This window comes from Cetorhinus maximus, chromosome 11 (genome assembly GCF_964194155.1).
Source record: "Cetorhinus maximus chromosome 11, sCetMax3.hap1.1, whole genome shotgun sequence".
Taxonomy (NCBI): domain Eukaryota; kingdom Metazoa; phylum Chordata; class Chondrichthyes; order Lamniformes; family Cetorhinidae; genus Cetorhinus; species Cetorhinus maximus.
This window is the reverse complement of record NC_135889.1, coordinates 64,372,356-64,398,790: the sequence shown is the minus strand read 5'-3', so window position 1 is coordinate 64,398,790 and position 26,435 is coordinate 64,372,356. Positions and strand designations below refer to the sequence as shown.

The 26,435-nt window shown below is 40.0% G+C and overlaps 1 protein-coding gene across 4 annotated transcripts in view; it reads right to left on the bottom strand.

Moving 5' to 3' along the window:
• Positions 1 to 26,435, bottom strand: part of ubr3 (ubiquitin protein ligase E3 component n-recognin 3) — a 353,894-nt gene that overhangs the window by 109,906 nt on the left and 217,553 nt on the right. For all 4 annotated transcript variants that reach the window (XM_078552128.1, XM_078552129.1, XM_078552130.1 and 1 more), the window contains 2 exons: positions 19,696 to 19,832; positions 4,290 to 4,375 (listed from right to left, as the gene is read on the bottom strand). In XM_078552128.1, coding sequence (XP_078408254.1) covers positions 4,290 to 4,375; positions 19,696 to 19,832 — 223 coding nt within the window. The remainder of the gene's footprint in view (positions 1 to 4,289; positions 4,376 to 19,695; positions 19,833 to 26,435) is intronic.

The window sequence follows — 26,435 nt, the reverse complement described above, 5'->3', positions numbered from 1 at the left end:
ACTGGCATGGGGTGTCCACTCACACAGTCGGAGTTGATCTCAGGCGCAATAGTGACGTCTTCCGTGGCCCCTTCCGCCTTGGGCTACCTGTTGGCTCTGCGCTCCTTGTGCCTGCGCCTCTCCTCCCCTCCCCTGGAAGCTGCATTGGGATACCTGGCCTCCTCTCCCTTCCTCCTCAGAGGAGGTGCCTCCAGCAAATGCCACAATCCCCAATACCAGCGTAACAGAAGGCTCCCTGATGCCTGGAAGGGTCCACATGGCCTGAATCCTTCAGGGGCCTTGCAGACACCAATAAGTCCTGAAATGAAGCCTGGAAATGCTAAGAATGAAGCCCCGAACAGAGATGAATCTGCCAAGTACCAATAAGCAACCAGCAGCAAACTCTCTCTAAAACTCTTCACTATTCACACTGGGAATACTGCTGACCCTTTTTGTCCTGCCCGTGGGTGAGGTTCTTGAAAATGTCGGCTGACTGCCTGCCCGTTTTTCCTGTGCGATGAATGCAAAATCGCCATCAACTGGACTGTTAAGGGCCTTAAGGTGAACTGTTAATTAAATGGTGGGTACGGCTCTGGCACCTGTGCGCGGCCAGCAACCAAAATATCGTGCAAGTGCGCAATGATGTTGGAATGCTCAACCGATGTCATCGTGTGCAATTTTACACCCGATCGGGACAGGTACATGCCCGCCCGCAGGACATAAAATTTTGCCCTTGGGTTGTTTAATGTCTTTGACTTGGTCAAACACAGTTGCCAACCATCCACTTTTGGAGTGGACAAATTTACCACTGTTGCTTTTGCTTGCATCGGGGAATAACAGAACAACTGATTTTAGCACTTGGGAATAGTGACACACAAACTCATAACTCAGGCCATTATATCCAGGCTCAGCATCTGCCCCTTCCTCACATGTGGGTAGAAATAAGCTTGTGTTTCTTTCCTTTCAGTGCAAGCTCAATCCTTCATTCTGCTCTGTTATCAGCTATAAGATAAATTGGAACAGGAGTTCGATTTGGCTCCTTGAGCCTGCTCCACCATTCAATAGGGTCATGGCTGATCTGATTGCAACCTTAACTCTATTTTCCTGCCTGCCCCCTCTATAACCCTTGACTCCTTCTGCCATTTTCCCCCAGCCTTCACTGCTCTCTGGGGCAGAGAATTGCAAAGACTACTGACCCTCTGGGAGAAGAAATTCCTCATCTCAGTTTTAAATGGGACACCCTTTATTTTGAAATTGTGCCCCCTAGTTCTAGATTCCCCCATGAGGGGCAACATCCTCTCCACATTTACCTTATCAAGCCCCCTCAGAATCTTATATGTTTCAATAAGATCACTTCTCGTTCTTCTAAACTCCAATGAATATAGGTCCAACCTGCTCAACCTTTCCTCATCAGACAACTCCTTCATCTTACAAACCAACCTAGCAAACGTTCTCTTAACTACCTTCAATGCGAGAGTATTCCCTGTTCATTCCAGGTGACATGGAGACATTCCTTCAGGGGACTGAGTTCAGGGCAGTATGAGTGATTCTGCTGTAATACTGTGGACGGCAGCCAAGTTTTATTGTTCTGGGTAGGGAGCTGCTCCAGGTAGAGGGACTAGGCTTATTTCACAGCAACTCTTTCATTCAATTGTTCTAAGGTTTAGCCGGGGATTGCTGAGACCAGAACTTCCAAAATTAATGATTTTTTTGTCAAAGCATACATAAATTTGTTCGTTAGTTCAGAATAATCCCAGGATGTGTTAGATTTGGTCTCACTGTGCAACTCCCAACAGCTGATAGCCTATAAACTCTGATGACTTTGTCCTCAAGTGTTATTCTTGGAGGTAAACGCCTTCCCATAGGGTTGGGACAGAGGCCGGTTGATAACATTTCACTTTTAAATGAGCATTTTTTTTTAAAAAAGCTGTATAAAATTAAATAAAAAGCAATGCAAGTACAATGCATAAATAATTCATGGGACACTATATGTACCTGATATTCCTGTCATTTGATTATCTCCAAGATGACACCTTGAAAATCAGCTAGATTTACTGGCCAGTCTGTATGTACTAATCTGAAGCACACAGCTCCTTTTAAATACTTAGTACCACCATTGAGTAAAATATCAATAGTCGGACCCTATTTCAGGAAATACTCCTGCAAAGCACCCATCCAGTGCTTTACCCATTGGAGTTTAGAAGAACGAGAGGTGATCTCATTGAACATAAGATCCTGAGGAGATTTGGTAATGTAGATACCAAGAGGATGTTTCCACTTGTGGGAGCGACTAGAACTTGGGGACACAATTTAAGATTAGGAGATCTACTGTTAAAGATATAGATGAGAATTTTTTTCTCTCAAACGGTTGCGAGTATGTGGAATTCTTTTCCCCAGAAAGCAGTGGCAGCTAGGTCATTGAACTAATTCAAGGCAAAGTTAGACAGATTTTAAATAGGCAAGGGGGCAGATGGTTATAGGGGGCAGATGGCAAAGTGGAGTTGAGACCACAATCAGATCAACCATGATCTTACTGAATGGCAGTGCAGGCTCAAAGTGCTGAACGGTCTACTCCTAAGTTCCTATCACTTCTGACACCCCTATAAATTGTTAAAGAAATAGCAAAAAGCATACTTTTCAGAATCTGAAAAAACTTACTAAACAGGGGAATTGCAGAAGCTAATAAGTGTGCATGTAAATATTCCATGTTCATTTGATGGTGAAACTTGCCCAAGATTATTAACTTAAGGTTTTTACAATGACGTGAATAGTACACTTAAGCACAGTAACTTCAATATGTTCAGAATATTCTCACTACATCTGGAAGACCTGCTTGTAATTCCACTCTGCAAGGAGAATTTTCCTAATGGAATATGTACCCAAAGAATATTTGTCCCATCTTCACGAACTTTGCAATTTGTTTCTGAATGAGATTCATCCAAGAATATCTATTTTCACCAAAAAATTAAGTGCAGAATTTGAACATAAAACATCGATACAAATCCTGAAATAGTGTTCTTTAAGCAGAAGCAATGGTTATATCTTCTATGCAAGGAATTTTATTCCAGTTGTATATTTTATTTGATCTGTAGCTTTTTTGAAGCTGTTTGTTAGTTTTTTTTTGCAAATTTTGCAGGCTGACAAGTTGGTATGAAGGCTTATCTTCAAATCACGTGCATGATAAAATGTCAGATCAGATTCCTATTGCTTAAAGTGAGAGAGAAACTGATCTTACATAGTAGGGATGAGAGTGGGTGAAGGTAAAAAGGTTTGAAAATTTTTTGTGACAAGGAATCGTGTACACATTGTAGTGCATAGCGGCAAAGTAACTACAGCGTGAGGGGCTGGAAAATTCTTGCACTTTTTATGGTTTGTAGCGAAATACAAATGCTTCTAGATCACTTCAAACTGAAAGAGAACATTATTACATATAAAGATTAAAAAACTGACATTTATATAATTTAACACTGGCTGCTAATCCAATTCTAATAGTTTCTTGATTCCAATTATGTTATTTGTGACTGACTTTTAAGAATGAAGCCAGTCTTGGTGCAAATGGCTGCTGTAAATTTACCCAATAAAAATCCCTTCTTGATACCATCTTTATCTTTTGAATTCCTTCTTTAGCACATAGCTTAGACATTTCACCAAAATGTTTATGGATTTGCTTTTGTGCACACACTTTATTTGCATGGGATGTGGGTGTCACTGGTCGAGCCAGCATTTATTGCTTAATTGACCCTGAGAACTGATTTTTGACCAGGACAGCAGATTTCCTTCCACAAAGGACATTGGTGAACCAGATGGGTTTTTCCGACATTTAACAATGGTTAACATCAGACTATTCAAATTTTACCATCTGCCATGATGGGATTTGAACCCAGGTGTCCAGAGAATCACACTGGGTACCTGGAGTACCAGTCCAATGACAATACCACTACACCACCACCACCCCTATATATAAACTGACAAAACAACTACAGTCAAGACACAAATATAAGTTTGTACTATTCTCAGACTCCGAAAGACATCTGCAATGATTGATTCCAAATATTAAAATTTTAACTGCAAATTTATTTTTAGGGCAGAGATTGTAAAAACATTTCAAAACATTTCACTTTTCAATAATTGAAAAGTTGGAATTCCACTAAAAAGTGGAAACTTCTTACCCCTGAAACTGGCAAGACTGACTTAGGAACAAAATGATGAGAAACCATCTGATCACTTGTAGCAGTTGATAAGTACTTAGTTTTTGTGAGTAACTAGCATTCAATTAAAAACTAACACAAGTATTTAATGTGTGCACTTACTTAAGCAGGATCTTTTTGTAGTAGCACTTGCTCCTCCTAAACACAAGTTTCCTCCACGATGCACCAATTCAAGCTCCAAATTCAGCCTGTTCAATTAAAATGTAATTACAATTTATAAATTGAAATTATTTTACTGCCTTTACACTCTCCACTTATATATATTCATACCTTTTAATTGTACTCATTTACGAGTGACTGCAACAGTCAAATTCACTAGTGCCGTATGGATTTTTGCGCAAAAAAAAGTGCACTGTACAGAAGCATTTTAATATTTCCTTACTTTATAATTATAAAATGTGTTGTGTGGAAGCATTTTTTTTCAATAATAGATTGTTTTTCTGTGTAAAGGTTTCAAAATCTAAAAACTCGTAGAACATTATCCCCAAGTCATTAGCTTAATCCACCGAGGTCTCAAATGCAGTCTTAATCCTCTCTGCTGCTCAGAATAATGCAAGTTAACATTGATAATTTTTTCTGCCTAGGTTGCCATCTGTTTGGTGCTGATAAGAGCTTCTATGCGACAGGAGAATTTTCATTCTTCAGGCCGTTTGCTATGTTCACTGAACTTCCAAAAACTACCAGTGATGGAGCAAGAACTGGAAATTTCAGACCAGTGGCAAGACGGTTAAGAGTCAAGTAACATGATTCAGTTCACCATGGGAATATGAATGAGGGACAATGTGATTATATATTGTCAGTGCACATGCTCTATAGAAAAACTTTGGTCTATTAAGACCAATGAGGTTCCAAGGCAACCTTAAAATACATCTTTACAGAACAATGTTACAGTTCATTGAAAACCTTATGAAGACCATCCTCTGCTATTTTAAAGTTTGTAAATGTGATATTTGGGAGGATTATTACATTTAGAAACTATGTTGGTTCAAATTAACAGATACACAACTTCATCACTTAACATTAAATTGAAAATACTAGGACAAACTGGTGTGTATTTTGAAAACATATCAGAACTGAAAACACTTGCCTGTCAATCAAAGACAGCAAATTGCACATATTTCCTATATATGTTAAAAGATTTGATTGTTTTGAAGTTTGATTGTTTCATTGGTTTTGGAATAACTTCATTATTCATCCAGGCTTTTCAGTTGTTTTTTTTTTAAATTGATGGAAAAAAGAATGGGTGCAGAAGAGGCTGCTTAAGCTTTAAATGTAAATTACTAAAAGGCATTCTTCATTCCAGCTACAGTTGAAATTAGGCAAGACCATCACTTCAAGTCTCAAGTATTAGATGAGTGTGGTAGCAGACGCATTAGGCTATACTTTTGCAACTGGCCTATGAAGATTTCAATGTCAATGTGAATGTGAAATCCATACAGTATAATTAGTTACACTAACTGTAGTTTACTTGTTAATCACAATACAAAAAATAGTCACAAAAACCCAGAATCTGAAGTTATTGATAATCAGACAGGCAAGCTCCATTTGGAGACTCAAATATGGTCATGGATCTTCATGCATGTTAAGACACCCTGCTGACCAAATGTTTTTATTTGCTTCCCACCCCCCACCATCCCCCAAAAAAAACGGGTCTGAATTTTTCAGGCGGTGGGCAGGCTTGGTTGCGTAGCCGATTGCCGCCCGCGATTGGCTACGTGCCGCCATTTTACGCAGGCGGGCCAATTAAGGCCAGCCCAGAGTAAGATGCAAACCATAGTGGTCAACGCTACCTGTGCGAGCGGGGGTAGGAGAGACAGTCGGGGCCAGTGGGAAAGAGCGCTTCAATCTCCCTGAGGCATGGAACTGCCTCAGGGAGATTGAATCACTATTGTAAATAATGAATAAAAGATTTAAAAATTTATTTAAACGTGCCCCCTCATATGACTGTGTCACATGAGATGGGACGTCTTTTTATATTTATGCAAAAACTTTTATTTAATTAATAAAAGCTTTAGGAAACCTCATCTTGCTCGTGGACGAGGTTTCCTAAAAAACGCGAAGGCCACTTGGCCTTTTCGCCTGCCCACCAACCTTAAGGTTGGACAGGCAGTGTTAACAATTATCTTAATCAGTTCCTCAACAGACTCCATCACGCGCCTGCCGAATGAAACATAGCGAGACAACGCGATGACGTCAGGATGTGCGTCATTTTATGCATTGGCATGTCGGGCCCGTCCCCGCACGCCGACTGAAAAATCCCGCTCATGGAAGAGATGAGCAAGACCCAGCTTACCAAAGGCATGTAATTTAGACATATGTAATACATTCATAGGGTCCCCCACAACATGGCATGATCTTGCAAATGCTAAGGTATAGAGCTTGCATCAATAGCAAATGAGAGCCTTGCAGAATTACATCCATAGCTGAGAATGCAGCAAAAAACAGAGACTCGGTGCAACACAGTTCCAAATTAAGCAACCCAAAAAGAACAGGCAACAATGGAATCCTGATACTCTGAAGTTACTTTAGCAGCTTGCTGAACACAATCTAAATTCCAGAGTACCTGCCATTAAACAGACAAAACTTTGTAGGTCTGGAGTGAGCCTCGTCCCCAAGTATCAAAATCCAAAATTGGTCTGATGAAGAGAGTCCTAGAAGTAGGTCAGCCTCAAGGTCATTACCCCTGAATTAATTTTATACTTGAAGAATGGTTGAGTTGTTGCAATTATTTACAATACCAAGATGACTTAATATACTTGCCCTGTCACATTGATTCCCCCATGTCTCAGTTGACATCGATGCAAGAATTATAGGCTCAAGTGCCAACAGAGAGGAAGAGGGAATAACCTTTTGTGCATCTCAAAACAGCTCAACGTGGTAGCCAATAATTGAAGGAAAGAGTGAAATGAAGAAGTGAGGTGATCCCAAGAAGGGAGGCATTAAGTTATAATTTATTACACCTTTCTAGAAGGTCTGGGACAAACAATTCAGCGATGAATCCAAAGCCCTGTACAGCCAAGTCGGAGTTGACTGCAAGAATAACAACTTCAGATTTATTTTTAATGAAGTAAAAATTGCGAAGTGTGAGCATTTCAAATTATATTTCTATCCCATATTCACAAGGGCAAAATGTTCACATCCATGCTGCAAGAAATTTATTACAGATAATCATTTTATTGGAGTCCTCCATAATGATGTTTTTTTGAAAAGATTAAATTAAATCAGAGAGAGAAAAAAATCTTTTTAAAAAAGCCCGAGAGTGTTGGAGTCACCCTGAATGTTTTTCTCTGCAGTTAAGAGTGTTCTTTAAATAAATTTTAAGAACTGAAGTAAAGAGCAACTATATCCTGTGGCAAATTAATATTTTGAAGGTCAAAACAGCTACTCTAACTAGAAATGCCCTAATTAAATAAGTGTAAAACACTAAAATGCTGTCTTCATAGGTCAATGTTAAATCATCTTTTTATAGCATCCATTCTGATTAAAAATTGTAAGCAACATATCATTCAACTCTTTTCCAGAAATAACACATGCGCTCAACAAAAAATTGGTCATGAGCATTTGGATGATGAACAAAAATCTCATAGACTTCCAGTGACATTACCATCAATATATGTGTGACTTTTAAAGGGTTCTCAAACTTATTTTTTCTGGAGAATCTACCACCATCAAAAGCCTATGTAAATTGACAGTAGCTAAGTGCAGGGGCAGCTTTGGAAATTCCCAAAGCAATCATCTTCAGCCTCCAGTACCTGGCCCCACCCAACCTGCCAAAACAAACTCTGCAGCACTGATTTCACATTCTTCTTCGAAAGTGCCATGTGTTTGAATGATATTCAATTTTGGGAGCAGCTGGACCCCACTACCTCCAGTAGCCCATGAGCCCTCACCCAAGGCCTGCGAGTTTTCACAGAAGCCATGATTTCACAGAATGGGGCCCCTTGCTTAGACTATGAAGAGAAATCGTGAAAACAAAAGGAGGTAGAAGAGAAAAAAAGAAAATAAAAAAGGTAAACTAAATGTAGCACAAACAGTGTAAAAGTGGTGAGAGTCAATCTTCAGAAAAAAACAGATGCAACAGAGAGAAACTGAAATTTTATTAAAAAGATAAGTCCTGTAAAGGATAGAAAGGATTATGGCAGCAAAAGAAAAAACAGTTTCCACAATGTGAGGTAGGAATGTTGCTGTTCCTAAGCAAAGGGTGGGCCAAAGTAGACCAGGAGAGAAAAGCAGGAACAAGAGAACAAAGAAGCACTCAAGCCATGAACCAGCCAACAGCCTAAAAAGAAAACATCAGGCCCCAGGTTTGTCTCCCACTTTCTCACGGAAGTCAACAGCAAACCAGTTCCACAATGTACAAAACACACATAGTGTTTGACAAAAACAGCAAATATCCAACTCAAAAATTAAACCTTAGCTCAAAAGCCCCATTCCCTTCTTCCTCTGCATTACTCTAAGGAAAGAGGACATGAGGCGATCACCTAATCAACAAGGATCCAGGTGAGCTATAAATTACTGCAACATTCACACACAACCCGATCCTAGCACAGCTACCAACAGGTCAGCAAAATGCCTAATCCATGGACTCAACCCCCTTCAACACCAACCACACTCCATCAGCAAAACTAAGAGGCCAAAATATGCCAGCAAGTTGCCTCCAACAACACCACCACCACTGCCTCCCCCACCCCAAGCACCCATAGTACAGCAAGAAGCACAGGCACTGAAATATCTTTCATCTCATCAATGTGATCACCAATGCTCAGCTGGGTTCTGCCAGGGCTATTTGCCCCAGGCTTCATTATCACCTTGCTCCAAACGTAAACAAAGGAGCTGAATTCCTGTGGTGATGACAGAGTGACTGACCTTGACGTCAAGGCAGCATGTGACCTAGTGTGGCACCTAACAGTCCAAATAAGGCTGAAATCTAAGGGAATCAGGTCAAAACTCTCCTATGGCTGGAATTATACCCAGCACCAAGGAAGATGGTTGTGGTTTTTGGAGACAAATCATCTCAGCTCTGGGACATCGCTGCAGGAGATCTTCAGGATCGTGCCCTAGATCCAGCTGTCAACAGTTCTTTTCCTTCATCAGTTATCTTGCTTCCATTATAAGGCAAGAAGTGAGGCTCTTCATTAATAATTGCAGTACTCAGCTCCATTCGAAGCTGACATATGGTACCCAAAGCAAATCGACAGAACAATCCCAGGATTGCTGGATAGAAAAATAGTAAGATTTACAGCACAGAAGGAGGTCCTTCCATGTCAACTGCAAAAAAAACTATCCAGCATAATTCCACCTTCCAGATCTTTGTCTGTAGGCATGTAGGATATGGCACCTCAATTAGGTATCCAAGTATTTTCCAAATAAATGAGGGTTTCTGTCTCTATCATCCTTTCAGGAAATGAGTTCCAAACCTCCACTGCCCTCTAGGTGAAAAAAATATTCCTCAACTCCCCTCTAATCCTTCTACTGATTACTTTAAATCTATTTCCCCTGGTGACTGGCAGCTCTGGTGACGGAAATAGGTCCTTCCTACCCACTATATCTCGGCTCCTATTAATTTTGCACACCTCAATTGAATATCCCCTCGGCCTTCTCTGTTCCAAAGAAAACAGCCTCAGCCTATCCAATCTCACCTCATAGCTAAAATTCTCCATTCCAGGCAACATCTTCAAATCTTCTCCATACCCTCTCTAGAGCAATCACATTCTCCCTGCGATTCAGTGACCAGAGCCGTACACAGTACTCTTACTACAGTCTGACCAATTTTGATATAGTTCTAATAAAGCCTCCCGGCTCTTACATGCTAAGTATCACCAATAAAGGAAAATATCCTGCATGTCCTTTTGATCACCTTATCTACCAGTCTTGCTACTTTTAGTACTCCACTGTTCCTCTACACTTCAGAACCCTACAATTTATGGTGCACTCCCAGTCTTATTTGCCCTCTCAATGTATTACCTCAAACTTCTCTGGGTTGAATTCCATTTGCCATTTTTCTGTCCATATGACCAACATACGAACACACGAGTTAGGAGCAGGAGTAGGCCACTCAGCCCCCTGAGCCTGCTCTACCATTCAATAAGTTCATGACTGATCTGATTTTAACCTCACATTTCTGCCTACCCCCTATAGCCTTTCACCCCCTTGCTCATCAAGAACCTAGCTATCTCTGCCTTAAAAATATTCAAGGGCTCTGCCTCAACCACCTTTTGAGGAACAGAATTTCAAAGTTTCTCAACCCTCAGAAAAACTTTTTCCTCATCTCTGTCCTAAATGGGTAACCTCTTATTTTGAAACAATGACCTTTGAGTTCTAGATTCTCCTACAAGAGGAAACATCCTTTCCACATTCACCCCGTCAAATCCACTCTGGATCTTATATGTTTCTTTTTTTTTAATTCATTCATGGGATGTGGGCTTCACTGGCTGGGCCAGCATTTATTGCCCAATCCTAGTTGCCCTTGAGAAGGTGGTAGTGATCAAGTAGCCTTTTATTCTTCTAAACTCCAGAAAATACAAACCTAGCCTGTCTAGCCTTTCCTCATAAGACAACTCACCCATACCAGGTATTAATCTAGTAAACCATCTCTGAAATGTTTCTAATGCATTTACATCTTTCCTTAAATAAGGAGACCAACACTGTACACAGTACTCCAGATGTGGCCTCACCAATGCTCTGTATAACTAAAGCATAACCTCCCTGCTCTTGAATTCAATTCCCCTTGCAATAAACAATAGTAATCTATTAGCTTTGCTAATTACTTGCTGCATCTGCATACTAACCTTTTGCGATTCATGCACTAGGACACCCAAGTCCCTCTGTATCTCAGAGCTCTACGATCTTTTGTCGCTTAAAGAATGTGCCTCTTTTTTTATTTGTCCTGCCAAAATGGACCACCTCATATTTTCTACATTCTCTTTCATTTGCCAGGTCTTTGGCCACTCACCTAGCTTATCTATATCCTATTGCAGCCTCCTTATGTCCTCTTCACAACATACTTTCCTACCTATCTTTGTGTCATCTGCAAATTTAGCAACCATGCCTTCACTCGCCCCATCTAAGTCATTGATATATTGTAAAAAGTTGAGGCCCCAGCACTGATCCCTGTGGGACTCCACTCACCACATCCTGCCAATCAGAAAAAGGTCCATTTGTGTATACTCCGTTTTCTGCCAGCTAGCTAGCCATTCTTTGATCTATGCTAATATGTTACCACCTACACCAAGAGCTTTTATTTTCCACAATAACCTTTGATGAGGCACCTTTTCAAATGCATTCTGAAAATCTATTAACAGTGCATCCACTAGTTTCCTTTATCCATTATCCAGTCCATTGATATCTTCCTATAGCTTTCTTCCTCATATCAACCATATGGGCAATTTTTGTATCATCTACAACTTCTTAATCATACCCCCTACATTTAAGCCTAGATCACTGATAAATACCAAGGGGTCCAGTACTGAGCCCTGCGGAACTTCAATGGAAGCAACCATCCAGTCACAAGAACACCCGTCGACCATAATCCATTGCCTCCTGCCACTGAACCAATTTTGAATGTAATTTGCCACTTTCCCTTCGATTCCTTGAGCTTTTAATTTTCTCACCAGTCTGTCAATAGCCTTGCTAAAATTCATGCAGGCTATATCAAACGCGTTCCCTCATCAATCCTCTTTGTTACCTCCTCAAAAAATTCAATGTTAGTTGACAAATCCACGCTGACTATTCTCGATTATTTCGTGCCTTTCTAGAACTTCATTGGGTTTTCTTGATTTTACTTTTCATGCCCTCTCTTTGCTTTCTTAATTTTCTATTTAATTTCACCCTGCACTTTCTATACTCCTCTAGGCTTTCTGCAATATTGAGCTTTTGGCATCTGACATAAGCTTTCTATTTTTTGCCTTATCCCACATTATATGTTCTTTGATGTTCAGGGGAGATTTAGATTCGGGAATCCTACCCTTTTCTTTCTGGAAACATATTTGTTCTGAACCCTCTATCGCCTCGTTGAATGCATCCCACTGCTTGGGCGCTGATTTGCCTTCAAATGGCTCTTTCCAGTTCACTTATGTCAAATATCAACTTAGTGAAACTGGCTTTTCCCCAGCTTAAAACTTTTACTTTTGGCCTACCTTTATCCTACTCTACATCTACCCTAAATCTAACTCAATTATGATCACTATGACTAAAATGCTATTCCAATTATACCCCTCCCACCTACCAAGGTTCATTTTCTAATACAAAGTCCAGAACTGCACCCCCCACCCCCCTTGATAAGCTTGCTACATACTGAGTAACAAAGTTCTCCTGAATATATTTTAAGAATTTTGCACTCTGTACCTTTTACACTGAAATTATCCCAGTTGAAATCTCCTATTAATGCCCTTTCGTTTCTGCATTTTTCACTAAACTGCATTTCATATTTGTTCTTTTATCTCCGTCTGACTGTTTGGGGGTCTATTGTACACTTCCAGCAGTGAGTGCGCCCCTTTTTCACTCTTCTGTTCAGCCAATGTGGTCTCATTTGATGCTCCTTTTAGCATATCATCCCACCTTACAGCTGTGATTGTTTCTTTAACCAATATTGTGAAATCCCCCTCCATTTTTGTCCCCCTCGCGATCCCATCTGAAAACCCTGTTTTCAGGAATGTTGGCCTGTCATTCCAGACTTTCTATAAGCAACATTTCTGTTACAGCTATATCCTATTTCCAAGTGCTTATCAGTTCCCTCAGCTCATCTGCCTTATTCATTCGACTCCTTGCATTGTACATACCACTGAACAACTCTTTGTCGTCTCAATTTTCAAGCCTTCGTTTCATTGACCCTTCATTCTTGCTTGCTAATTTTCTGCCCTCTATTTCCAGATTTGCTCCTCTTTCTTCTGAATCTATACTCAGGTTCCCAGCCCCTTGAGACATCTTAAATCCAACTGAAAAAGAATTTACCTTCCACCATCCTCCATAAAACATGCTGCAGGGTAAGCTACTTCTTCCTGAAACAATCCCTTCCATCCAGAGTTAGATGCATGGATACAGGCCAATAGCCATCTCAGATTATGCCAACATTTCCCCTAAGATGCAGTTATGCACAACCCAGAAGTTCCTGTGGGGCTGTGCACACACAGGACACTGTAGTAAGTTGCTGTGCAAAAAAAAAAAACCTTAAGGGCCCATGCATTGCAAAACAAAAAGAGGATACATTGATTATGCCCCAACTACCCTTCAACCTCATCACATTCAACCATCTCCTCCTCCTCTCATGCATCGGCACATCAATACAGCCTACATTTGCAAGCGTGAGTTCCTACTATATCTTGGGGTTAAGTTGTGTTACAGAGAACCAAGAATCCACCATTACTGTGGGAAAACACCAAAGCAGACCTCAAGGGTCACATAATAACTTGTATCTCTGCTAAAGTGTACAGACTCTGTCCTAGATTAAAAAATATAGGAGTTAGAATCTCAACATTTGAGGCAAAAAAAAAGAGGGAACCATGAAAGGGCCTTGTCACAGCCTAGAGTGTCTCAATAATAGCTCAAGGATGATGAAAAGTTCCATCACCATTTCAAAATCACAATAGGATGACAAGCCAGGGAACTTCTGGCTTACCCCCTTTGGCCATAAATGCATATCAAAACCATTGCTTCAATTAACTAAACTGATGGTATCCTCACCTCAGATGCTACTGAGATAAACAGAGTTCACAAACTAATACACATCGTCCAATGCAGCTTAGTGTCAAGATATGGCATAAAAAGCATGCACATAATTCCAATACAACCTCTCACTTCCCCAAAAAATTGCAGTTGCATGATGCCTTATTTTCAGCCCGTGAATTCCAACCGGCAATAAAACAACCTCCACGTGGAAAGCCACAGAGCCCAATGACTACCTGCAGACTTCCAAAAAGTCTCATATTGATATATATATAAAATTAAAAGTATCTTCCAAACCATTTAATTTGAATGTCTTTCCAGATGACACAAGATGTTCCATATAGGGATTCTATATCCTTGCATGGTCAGGGACTAGCTTCAGGTATCATGCCATACACATCCACACCAAGATCCAACTACCTTGTACAAAAGAAACTCTCTCTTTGCACCCTGTCCCTTAATCATCCTATATGTTAACCTAAATCAGATGGAACAATCTTACCCAATACTCTTCAAAGGGCGAACACAAAAGTGATCAACATTTCCCAACCTCTTCTACCTAATTCAGATATTTCCTGTCAAGGTACCAATCCAAGTGTTTCTGACACTTGGACTGTTATATCGCCAAGGCCTCTGGACAGGAAAAAAAGCAGCAAAAGGCCTCAAATATTATCAGCTCCTAAAATACAAGAGAGCATTCATTCTTCCAAATTTCAGACACACCAAGTGGCAGCTCTTATCAAAAGAATTGTGGCATAGATCCTAGTCCCTGTGTATAACCTGTGAGGCTGACAATGGAAGCCAGAACATCCCTCCCAAGTCCCATACACACCTGCCATTGGCACAGCTTCAGAAGAAATCAATAGGAAGGCAGAAGCATTCCACTGTTGCCACAACTCTCTTAGCCTGAAGGTCTGTGCTCCCTTAAAGGTCCTGCAGAATCAATCAGCTCTCTCCGGAATATAGCACAATAGAGATTCCAGAAGGACTTTCCTCCATTTGTTGCAAAGCCGGACAGGGACATTAACAAATTAGGCCAGTTCTTCCAAGAGGGACAGGCCAGTTGATAAATTTCACCTTGCCCAACTTTACCAATATCAAGGTCTACAGATAAAGCACCATCTCCATAACACTGCAACATTTTGCAAACTTTAGTGTAAGCCAATCCCTTGGTGCTTTCCCTTCACTGCCCAGCAGCCTCATCCAGATGCTGCTCCATTTTTAGAACTATTCTCGGCTCCAAGGATGGAACATTAACCTTAAGGATACATGGGAACATAATCTAGGCTGACCACTAAGGAAGGAGGAGTGGCAAGGATTGCAAAATCATAACCTAAGCACCACCAGCAGCAGCAAAATGCAGGAAAACTTAACTCAAAATCATACAACAGGCATACTATACCACACAAATGCTTCATGAATTCAATCTTTCCATGCCATGCAGTGCCGAAGAGGCTACAGGTAAAAGACACCCTCCTACACATATTCTGTCTCGTATCCAACCCTTATGGACGGACTAAAAGATCGCCAAGAAGATATGTTTTATGATCCAGAAGACCCAGCTCAGTGCTTGCTGAGCCTGTCCACTGAAGAGAAAAGCTAGCACAACTCTAATTATTAGCCACAAAATGATCGTAGGCTCTTCCTGTATCTTTTCACCTCTTAACTATTTGCATGTTTTTTTCAAAATAACTTTCCACATCTCACCAATGTTCTTTATAAATGATGCTTTAGTCATTTAACCGATTAATTTCCTTTCCATGATTAGAGGATCTGTTGTCTCTTGTGCTCTTAAATAAATTATAGTCTCTCTCTTTAATGTGGTGCCAAAGTTCATTCTCTCAAGTGTCACAGGGAGGAAGTCTTATAAGGTGCCTGCTCATCTATTTATTATCTATTGTGATTATGGCTTTTCACACAGAATGAAGTGTGGTCCCCTTGACAAACTTTGTACCTATACTGTCAGGAAATAGAGATAGTTTAAGCAGGTTATATTGGTATTTGTGGGTGTTAGGAATGAGTTTTAGCTTTAATATTTAAGTCTGATTTGTATTTCTGTATGTGTGTTAAAAAAAGGTCAAATTGAGTTTTAGTTTCACTTTAAAAGGTGCCAGCATTTCTAATGAGAGTTTACAACTCTCTTATGACTTAAGACTGTAAGAGAAGTTAAGGAAATGCAAGGGTAGAAAAACTGGGCTGCTGCATAGCAACAGGGGTCCAGAGAGGAAGATCTCTCCCACAGACACACACAAAGAAACTAGATACAGCAGTTTGATCTGGAAGCTGTTTTTGATTTTAGCTGTTTTTGAAGACAGCTGCCAAGCAGAAACAACCTAGAAGGCGCATATTGCCAGTCCCAGGCTAAAGAAGAAAGTCCCCAAACTCCCAGGGAGTGGAACAGGAGAAAATCCCAAGAAGACCTTCTAGTCAAAGGAAGGACAGGAACCTGGAAAAGGTCCTGTTAAGTGGAGTTAAGAGTGAGGAGCAGAGAAAGGCTATAAGCTTCAAGCTTAAAGAGATAAAGGCTTGTGAGAAGTCAGAAGGTCTAAAGACACAACTGGAAGTCTGTAACTCTTTGCTATCGGCATATGAAGCAGTGGTGTACTGTTGATAGCGGAGTCAGTAAGAGAGAGTGCGTGGAGGAAAGCTTGAATGCATGTGGTGACCCAAGGGAGAGGAACATCGGAAGGAAAGTTTGAAACCCTGGAGGTGAACCCTTGCGGAAGGCGGCTGAGAGAAAGCGTTGATTTGGGAGAAGATTCCAAGGCAAGTTCTCGGAGATTTGAAACGCTCGTGTGAAAGATGGAGTTCAGTGAGACTGATTGGCTCACAGTGTAACAAGCATCTGAGGGAAGTTGAGGAGAGATCCATAGCATCTGCCTGGGATGGCGTCTGTCACTTGATTTCAGAGTGTGATGTGGTGGTGTGTCTGACCACAGGTCGTCCTATTGGTACATAGACTGTAGTTAGTGTGAACATTAGAGTATAAGATAGCTTATTGCAACTTGTGTTATCCTTACAAATCTGTATATATCTGTAAAGGTATAGTTGTGGGTGAAGTAGTATTGTAATATCGTTCATCCTTTCTTGTTTAATAAATGTTTTATGCTTTTGTTAAAAGTTTTAGCTGACTCCGGTGACTCTGTCCAGTAGCCCTTCTCCATGTATCTAAACAAACAAATAAAAGTTAGGATCTATCAAGCCAGGTTCCACTCTTGGATCAGGCTTGTCCAGGAGTAACATCAGCTGGGATCATAACAATACCAATTAATTCATCCCTTGCCTTAGTCACTGTCTTGGGCTGAACCACTTGACCCTTGACAACCTATTGTAACTTGAGCAGAGTTTTAAGCATCATATCCTTTCTAACACAAAAACCTGCCTATTTCCAGCTGTGCAGTGTAGTCTGCCTCAATCTTTTCTCCTTTAAGTTGTGACAGATATGCTGTGTATATCCAACATTTTCTATTTTTATTTGTTTCTATTATTTCCCACCTCTTTCTGGAGATACTTTAGAAGAAAGAAAAAAAAATCAGAAATCACTTTTTTCCTAAACCTAATGTTCAAACTGGGCAAATACAGTTGAGAAAAGCCACTCAATCCACCAACTGCTCTATTGGAAGTCCAGTGTGTGTGAAAAAGAGATTCCTGATATCAGTCCTAAATTTAGCTTTTAACTAGGTTAAACATGCGTTCCCTTATCCTATACTTGCAATTTAATTTCAGTTTCCAGATTTACATTTCCTATACTGGATTTGTGAAGGGTAACTCATGTCTGACTAAGTTAGTGAATTTTTGATGAGGTTACTAGCATGGTGGACAGAGGGCATTTGGATTTCCTGGAAGCAATTGATAAGGTTCTTTGGAAGAGATTATTGGTTAAAAAAAATGAGCAGGCACAAAATGGACAATAACCTTGAGACATGGAGCAGCAATTGGTTGGGGGGGTTGGAAGGAGATGAGAGTAGGAATGGCTTGGGTTAAGAAATGAAGAGTTAGACATCCAAATCTGCAGATGACAATACATGGGGAGGCATATTAAGTTGTTTGGATGGGTGGACTACATTCAGTTACATGCACCCACCCTTGGGAAGGGCAGAGAACAGATTCACCAGAATTGTACCATAAAGAGAGACAGGCTTGCATTTATATGGTGGTTGCCTTTCACAACCACCAGACATCTTTAAGTGCTTTACAGTCAATTAAGTACTTCTGAAGTGCAGTCACTGTTGCCCTGTAGGAAACATGGCAATCATCTTGCGCATATCAAGTTCCCACAAACGGCAATGTAATAACAAACAAGTAATCCGCTTTTGTGATGTTGACTGAAGGGTAAATATTGGTTAGGACACCAAGGATAACTCCCCTGCTCTTCTTTGAAATAGTGCCATGGGATCTTTAAGGTTCACCTGAGAAGGCAGCCTCAGTTTAATGTCTCATCCAAAAGGTGACACCTCTGACGGAATGTCAGCCTTAATTTTTGTACTCAGTTCCTGCAGTGGGGCTTGAATCTGGAAACTTCTGACTCAGATGTGAGTTTGCTACCAACTGAGCCACAACTGACACATGACTGGCTTAAAGGGTTAATTACAAGAACAGGTTGCATAATCTTGGCTTGTATTTTATTGAATTTAGAAATTTGAGGCGTTATACAATCAAAGTGTTCAAAATCCTGGGTCAATTGAAATTTTCAAGACTCGGATCAATAGGCAAAGCATTTCAAAGGTTAGGGAACATAGATGCATAAATGGAGTTGGGGTACTTATCAGCTATGATCTAACTCAATAGCTCCAGGTGCTGAATGGCCTAGTCCAGTCCCTATGTTCCAACTATTTCTATACCTCTGAGAAGCCTTTCACAGTTGAAAAACCCAGGTTTCTCCAGTCTTTCCTCATAACTCAAAGCTCTGACATAAGGTTCAGCAACATTGCTCTTCTTTGCACTTCCTCCAACACTTAATTGATTCAGTTATGTCAGAATGATCAGAACTAGGCATAGTAGTCAAGGTTTGGCCTGATCAAAGCAGTATATAATTTCACCATTATTTCCTCTGAACCATATTTACCTGTTTTGACTATATAACTCAAACTCTAATAGCTTTGTTGACTGCTGAACAGTCAACATACTGGTTGAGCATTTTGTATGTTAAATATTAGGATACATTGTTCTTTCAAGTTTATTAACTATTTCAAAACCAATCTTGGGCTTATGTGGGTGACCCATTTTTCTATCCTAATACTGCATTTTACAATTTTTTCTGCCCAGTTCCTTATTTTGTAAAGCAAATTAAGAGATTTCTGATCTGCCCACTGTACTTCCACTGTCCTTTGAAGTTTAGCATCAGCAGTAAATCTAACCAATGTCATTAGATTTATTTAGGATCATAGAATAAAAGTCAGAAACAGTAGGGGTTTCCAACACCAATACTTTTCTACCTTCTGGCCAATTTCTCAACCTAGCCCAAAATTTGCCTGGACACAGCATTTAGCTTAATTAACAATCTTTCATCTAGAACTTTGACAAATGCCTTTTGACAATCTAGACAGGACACATCATAGGAATGACTACATTCTACAGAATTTGGTAGCATTGTTATGTTTGCACAAAGGAGGCACCAGAAGCACCTCCAAGTTACAATGTATAAAGATAGTCAATAATACCATGGAAACTGCACTAAGTACTTGATTTAGTAAAGCAAGCAACTCTTTATACAACTTTTACGTTAAATTTTTAAATTTTACATTAGAATTTGTGTGCATTAAGTAACTCTAAAAACATTGTGACATCGGTGCAAAGCTAGTTTTATCCCGTTAATTCATTTTCAAAGTAAATAGCAAGGCTTACATACCTAGCTACTGAATACATGAAGAGAAAGTCATTGTCTGGCGAGCCAGGAGTCTTCCCATAATCTATGTATTTCTTTTGGGTTGTACTCCTGATGTCCTTCATCACAGACTCCATCTCCTTGCTCAAGTTCGTTATTGACTATGAAAAGCAAATCAGTGTAAGCAAGAGACACATTTACCAGAAATAGACACAAAACAGCTTTTTTGAAAATATTGGTATGAAGGATACAATTTTTGCATAACTATGAATAGTAGAAAAATAGATGTCACTCAATTTGGAATAATTAAGCATAATGACATTAGTGAATAAGCAACATCCTGATATACAATTGTTTCTTGCTAACATAAAACTATCGAAAACTGCACCAGCAAAAGTATGGTTAAGTGAAAAACTAGTTAAATCACAAAATGACTAGAACTGTGCCAATAGATAAGATTAATTAATTTTAATACATTGACTGCTTCATCAAAATGGTCTACAATCTGTAATGAACTGGTCAGCCTGTAAACTCTAGTCAACAATTTGTTGTAAAATAAAAAATCTATATAGTTTTTACATGACCTACCCTCAGTACACAAAAAGTCTTGCAAATGCTGCCCATCCAATGGGCATAGGAAATATTTTGCTGTCTGTAGGCAATGTTCTAATTTCTCATGTGCCAATCAAACATCACTTCAAATCTTACGCTCACCCATATCTATGAAAGTAATTTCACCCGACTATTTTCAGTAGCCATACTGCTTCCTCATTTACCTACTCCTTACCCGACAAATAAAATTTGGAACAGAAAAATTACATAAATATCAATAATTAAAAAATAATTACCAGAATAATTGTCTATTACACTTCATCATTCATTCATCAACCTTTACCTTTCATGTGCTCTTGCACACCATCCTCAGCCTGATCCTTTTCTCCCTGCTTTCGGTTCCCATTCTTTTCTCGACATTCCATGCTCTCTGTGCTGCTCTCAGTCTCACTGAGGGAGGTAATATACTGTCTCTCTACCTTTTTGATCTCTCCTCCAATACATGACCTTCTGTTCCATTCCTAACTAGTCATTACATTAAAAAATGCAAGTTTGCACTTCCACAATTCAAATACATCTACTCATCTAAGCCTGTACCTTTAAGAATTTTCTGCCCATTTATATAGCCAAAGTTCTCAAATATTAATGTAATCCCATTACATGCACTGAACACACTGCCACATGAGAAAACAGACATGCAATTACTTATCCCATAGGCAAACAAAAGTTTTTTTCCTCACTTTACTCATTCCAAGTTTTCAAATGATAGGGAACCAAGGGCCTAGTGAGAAGGGAGAATTGAAGGAAATTAGCATTGCTAAAACAATAGCGCTGGAGAAATTAATGGGACTGAAAGCTGATAAATCCCCAGGGCCCGATAATGTACATTCCGGGGCACTAAAAAAAGTGGCCACGGAAATAGTGGATGCATTTGTTGTCATCTTCCAAAATTCTGTAGATTCTGGAACAGTCCGGCAGATTGGAGGGTGGCAAATGTAACCCCACTATTTAAAAAAGGAGGGAGGCAGAAAACAGCGAATTACAGACTGATTAGCCTAACATCAGTAGTAGAGAAAATGCCAGAGTCTATTATGAAGGATGTGATAGCAGGACACTCCGAAAACATCAATGGAATCAGACAAAGTCAACATGGGTTTATGAAAGGGAAATTATGTTTGACAAACCTACTGGAGTTTTTTTGAGGATGTAAATAGCAAAACAGATAAGGGAGAATCAGTGGATGTTGTGTATTTGGATTTTCATAAAGCTTTTTATAAAGTCCCACAAAAGAGGTTAGTGTGTAAAATTAAAGCACATGGGATTGGGCGTAATCTATTGGCATGGATTGAGAATTGGTTAGCAGACAGGAAATAGAGAGTAAGAATAAATTGGTTTATTTTGTCATGGCTGGCGGGGACTAGTGGGGTGCCACAGGCATCAGGGCTTGGGCCCCAGCTATTCACAATATATATCAATGATTTGGATGAGGGAATCAAATGTAATATTTCCAAGTTTGCTGACGACACAAAACTAGGTGAGAATGTGAGCGATGAGGAGGGTGTTAAGAGGCTTCAAGGCAATTTAGACAGGTTGAGTGAGTTGGCAAATACATAACAGATGCAGTATAGCATGGATAAGTGTGAAGTTATCCACTTTTGGTAGGAAAAACAGAATGGCAGAGTATTATTTAAATTTTGATAGATTGGGAAATGTTGATGTACAAAGGGACCTGAGTGTCCTCGCACATCAATCACTGAAAGCAAGCATGCAGGTGTAGCAAGCAGTTAAGAAGGTAAATGGTATGTTGGCCTTTGTTGCAAGAGGACTTGAGTACAAAAGCAAGGATGTCTTACTGCAGCTATACAGAGCCTTGGTGAGACCACACCTGGAATATTGCGTGCAGTTTTGGTCTCCTTACCTAAGAAAGGATATACTTGCCATAGAGGGAGCACAGCAAATGTTCACCAGACTGATTCCTGGGGTGGCAGGGTTGTTGTATGAGGAGAGATTGCGCCGACTAGGCCTGTATTCACTGGGGTTTAGAAGATTTCATTGAAACATATAAAACTCTTGACAGGGATGGACAGCCTAGATGATATTTCCTCTGGCTGGGGGGTCTAGAACAAGGAGTCACATTCTCAGGATATGGGGTAGATTTAGGACTGAGATGAGGAGAAACTTCATCACTCAGAGGGTGGTGAACCTATAGAATTCTCTACCACAGAAGGCTATGGAGACCAAGTCACTGAATATATTTGAGGGGGAAATAAGTAGATTACTGGATTCTAAAGGCATCAAGGAGTATGAGGAGAGCGCGAGAGTACAGCATTGAAAGCCATGATCATATTGAATGGCAGAGCCGGCTTGAAGGGTCGAATGATCTACTCCTATTTTCTATGTCTCCTTTTTATTTCAACCAAAATATTTTTTCAATAAGGCAACTCGAATTTCCCACCATTAATTTAATATATTTTATATCTTCCTTTTTTTCTATTATTCGTTCACGGGACGTGGGTGTCCCTGGCTAGGCCAGCATTTATTGCCCGTCTCCAATTGCCCTTGAGAAGGTGGTGGTGAGCTGCCTTCTTAAACCGCTGTAGTCCACGTGGTGTAAGTATGCCCACAATGCTATTGGCCGGGGGGGGGGGGGGGGGGGGGAGTTCCAGGATTTTGACAAAAACACATCGCTTCCATGAAATCTAACATGAAGATACTTATTCATGCACCTTCTACAGTTTTATGTTGGATCATAAATTGATGATCACAGCCAACGTTGAATGACACATTATAGAATTTGCTTTACAGATGACTTAGTGATTATCAGTTATATGGATCAAATCTTACTTTCCAAATCCATTTTGTATTTGTCCCCACATGTATGCCCCAATTTCTAATGACTAGTAGGCTTTAGGTTGTAAAATTAGGAAGGTGATTCTTGATGTTTCACAGGCATTGCACCATACTGGTTGTAGGCAAAAAAATAATTGAACAGTTCTGGGAATGCCAAATATAAATGTAATTACCTACCTTGGTTGCAAAATTGGTATTGAAAAACTGAGTGTGCCTTTTTAAAAAAACGTTTCTCCTGTACGTCATATTTTGCACAGCATTTCCTGCCAATTAAAAATGGCAGAACTTGTACTTTTGCATCCCTTGAAACACAAGGAGGGGGGAGATTCTGCAAGGCATTGAGGCAATGCTGAAAGCTAGCTAGTGAAAATCTGGCAAAATTCTTTAAAATCCTACAGTCCACACTTCCTAACCTGATAAAGAACAAGCAGAAATCATGAATGACTAGTTAACCAATGAGAATAGGCTGCAAAAAACAGACATGGTGACATTGTGACTGCACCAGATGTGGCTAGTGTTAAAGTACTGGATACAAATCAGTACAATTGTTGCAGCTTGCAGAAATTTCAGGTATTAACTGCCAACTATTTCTGTAAATATTAAATTTAAAGGTATGAATAATTAAACATATGATGAAATCAGCACTTTCTCACTGTTAGTACATGATGAGATCCTTCCACCGGATCACTGGAAGCTTTAACTTACTAATGAATATAGGATATGCTAAAATACGCAATACCCACTGGAGACCTCCAAAATGCAACATCTGGTTAAAAAAGTACATCTTTCAAGTGATGTTATAGGACATTTATTAAAAACTAAAGATTAGTTAAAAATTATTAAAACACTGAAGCTGCAGTACTCCAGTGGTATTGCATCTGTGGGTATCATTGTCAGAATAATTCTATGTGACACGCTAATCTAAGTAGCACCTAACAGTGTTATGTGACTTGTCAATTAGTTAGTCAAAACAGTTTTCTGCAATCTTGGTGTGATTCCTACATTTGTCCATCAAGAGGAACTGGGGCAATCATTTCATTGGGGATCATCAGACGTGTTGGGAGAGTAAAGGTAAGTTCACTTGGTGCCAAAGGAGCATAAGTCACTTTACCAGTACAAAAAAAAGGGCTTTGAAGAAAACCATCATTTCCTTCCCTGCAGGGAACACTAAGCAAGTGACATTTGCTGATAGTGTGCATCAAAGTATCAGACTTCAGGAAAGGGAAGTGAAAAACTGCCAAAGCAATTTTGTCAGCCACATTGTACGAAAAATAAGGTGGACAGACTTGCAAGTGGTAGCTTATAAGATTTGTCTGTAAAAATAGTTCTGGGAGTGAAGTACAATTGAATCACAGATTCCAACTGCAGCCTGAAGAATGATGATTTCTGCAACTGCGTAGCTGATTCTCTCCTCAGCTGCTTCCTAGAAAGGAAGAACACTCCAGCCAAGATTTGCCAGAGCAAATTACCCTCCCTCCACTGAGCATAAATAAATGAGCAGTTTCCACGAATCCCTTGAGCTTAATTCATAACATATGACCTTGAATACCCTTCCCTTCACATCCCTAACTGAGCAGTGCTTCCAGGTTGTATCAACAAATCGCAGGCCCTGCTTGGAGAACAAAGTATTAATCAAAGTGCACCCCACCCAAAACTGAACTGAAATCATTACCAAGGGCCATGAACATCCCTATCCCTCCCCACTGAACAGTGATTATATTAACATGGTAACCACGCCCACCACCTCCCCAGATAGAAACTCCAACCTAGGGCAACAAATCCAAGTGCCACCCTTCTATATCAGAAATATAGGATTGCCTCCCCGAGCACAACCTAACACCTCTCATTGTGGATTTGTGGCCACAATAAGATCAGCAATGCTCTTATTGAATGGCGGAGCAGGCTTGAGGGGTTAAATGGCCTACTCTTGTTCCTAATTCATATATTGGTGTGTTCTCACACTGTCTATCATTTTGAGCACAGCTCTCCCCGCTACACAGCCACACCCCCAGCCTATCACATATTATATGGATACCTGCAGCCCATAGTCCTGTTCTCCTTTCCTCATCCTTCTTTCACTTAGTATCACTTCCTTATTACCCTTTCCACATCACCCCTCTCCTCCTGAGGCTTTTCCACTTCAAAGCCAGATTTTCAACTTGTTCACTAGGTTTATTTTTGAACATAGCAGTTTTTACAGTAATTTTGTTCTTCTGCACCATTTGTGTTGCTGTGAGCCTGTGCATGTTTGGCCCTGCTCCACAAATTTTGTACATGCTGGTTACAGTGCAGGTTCTTTTCTAATTTTTCCTACCCTTCCCCCAATATATACAGTATATTTTTCACACAGAGCTTTACTTAAACCATAATACCAGGATGTTGCTATAGTCTTGATTTGTAAAAGTTGATAATACAATTTGGTCCATTCTCCCTCATCATCTCCACCATCCTCTCTTTGCTCCACCACTGACCCACCATTTCTTTCCCGCAGCTCTACGCCGAGAATGTAGGAACAGAAATAGGCCATTCAGCCCAACAGGCCCATGCCGGTGCTTATGCTCAATTCAAGTCCCCTCCCACCCATCTAAATCAAACCCCATCAACATATCCTTCCATTCCTTTCTCCCTCATGGATCTGTTCAATCTTATCTGGCAGGTATAACCTCTCAGCCTCCCAATAAATACCTTATGCACCTTCTCAGTGCTTCTCTATCCATTTTATACTATAGAGACCCAAATTGCTCACAGCACTCTTAAGTTTACTCTAACATAGGTTTTGAACAAGATTAATATAGCTTCACTGCTTTTCTATCCCTCTAGAAATGAAACCGAGGGCTTTGTTTGTTTTTTCATGATCCTATCATAGCCTGGATTGCTACTTTAAGTGACCTCTCTTCTTCTATCACATTTAGGAGTGTGTCTCCTACTTATTCCATCTACCAAAATATATTACCTCATACTTGTGCTGAAATTCATTTTCCAATTACTTGCCTATTCTGTAAATATGTTAATATTTTACAGCCGTCTATTAACTACAATTTGATGTCATCCACAAATTTTGAAATTGTGCTTCCGATTCAAGTCATTTATGTAAGTGGTGTACAACAGTAGTTCCAATGCTGAAACTTGTGCAACACCACTTCCAATCAATTGCCAATCTGCGTAACTAGCTTTAACCCCTACTCTCTCTTTCTGATTTGTAGCCAGCTTGCCATCTATTAGAAATTGAATCACATCAGATTTTATTAATTTTATTGATAGTCTATTGGAACATAGCTGATCTGCACTTCAACCTCATTTACCTACATTTCTCCCCACACTTTGATGCCCCAAAACAAACAAAAAATCACTAGCTTAGCCAA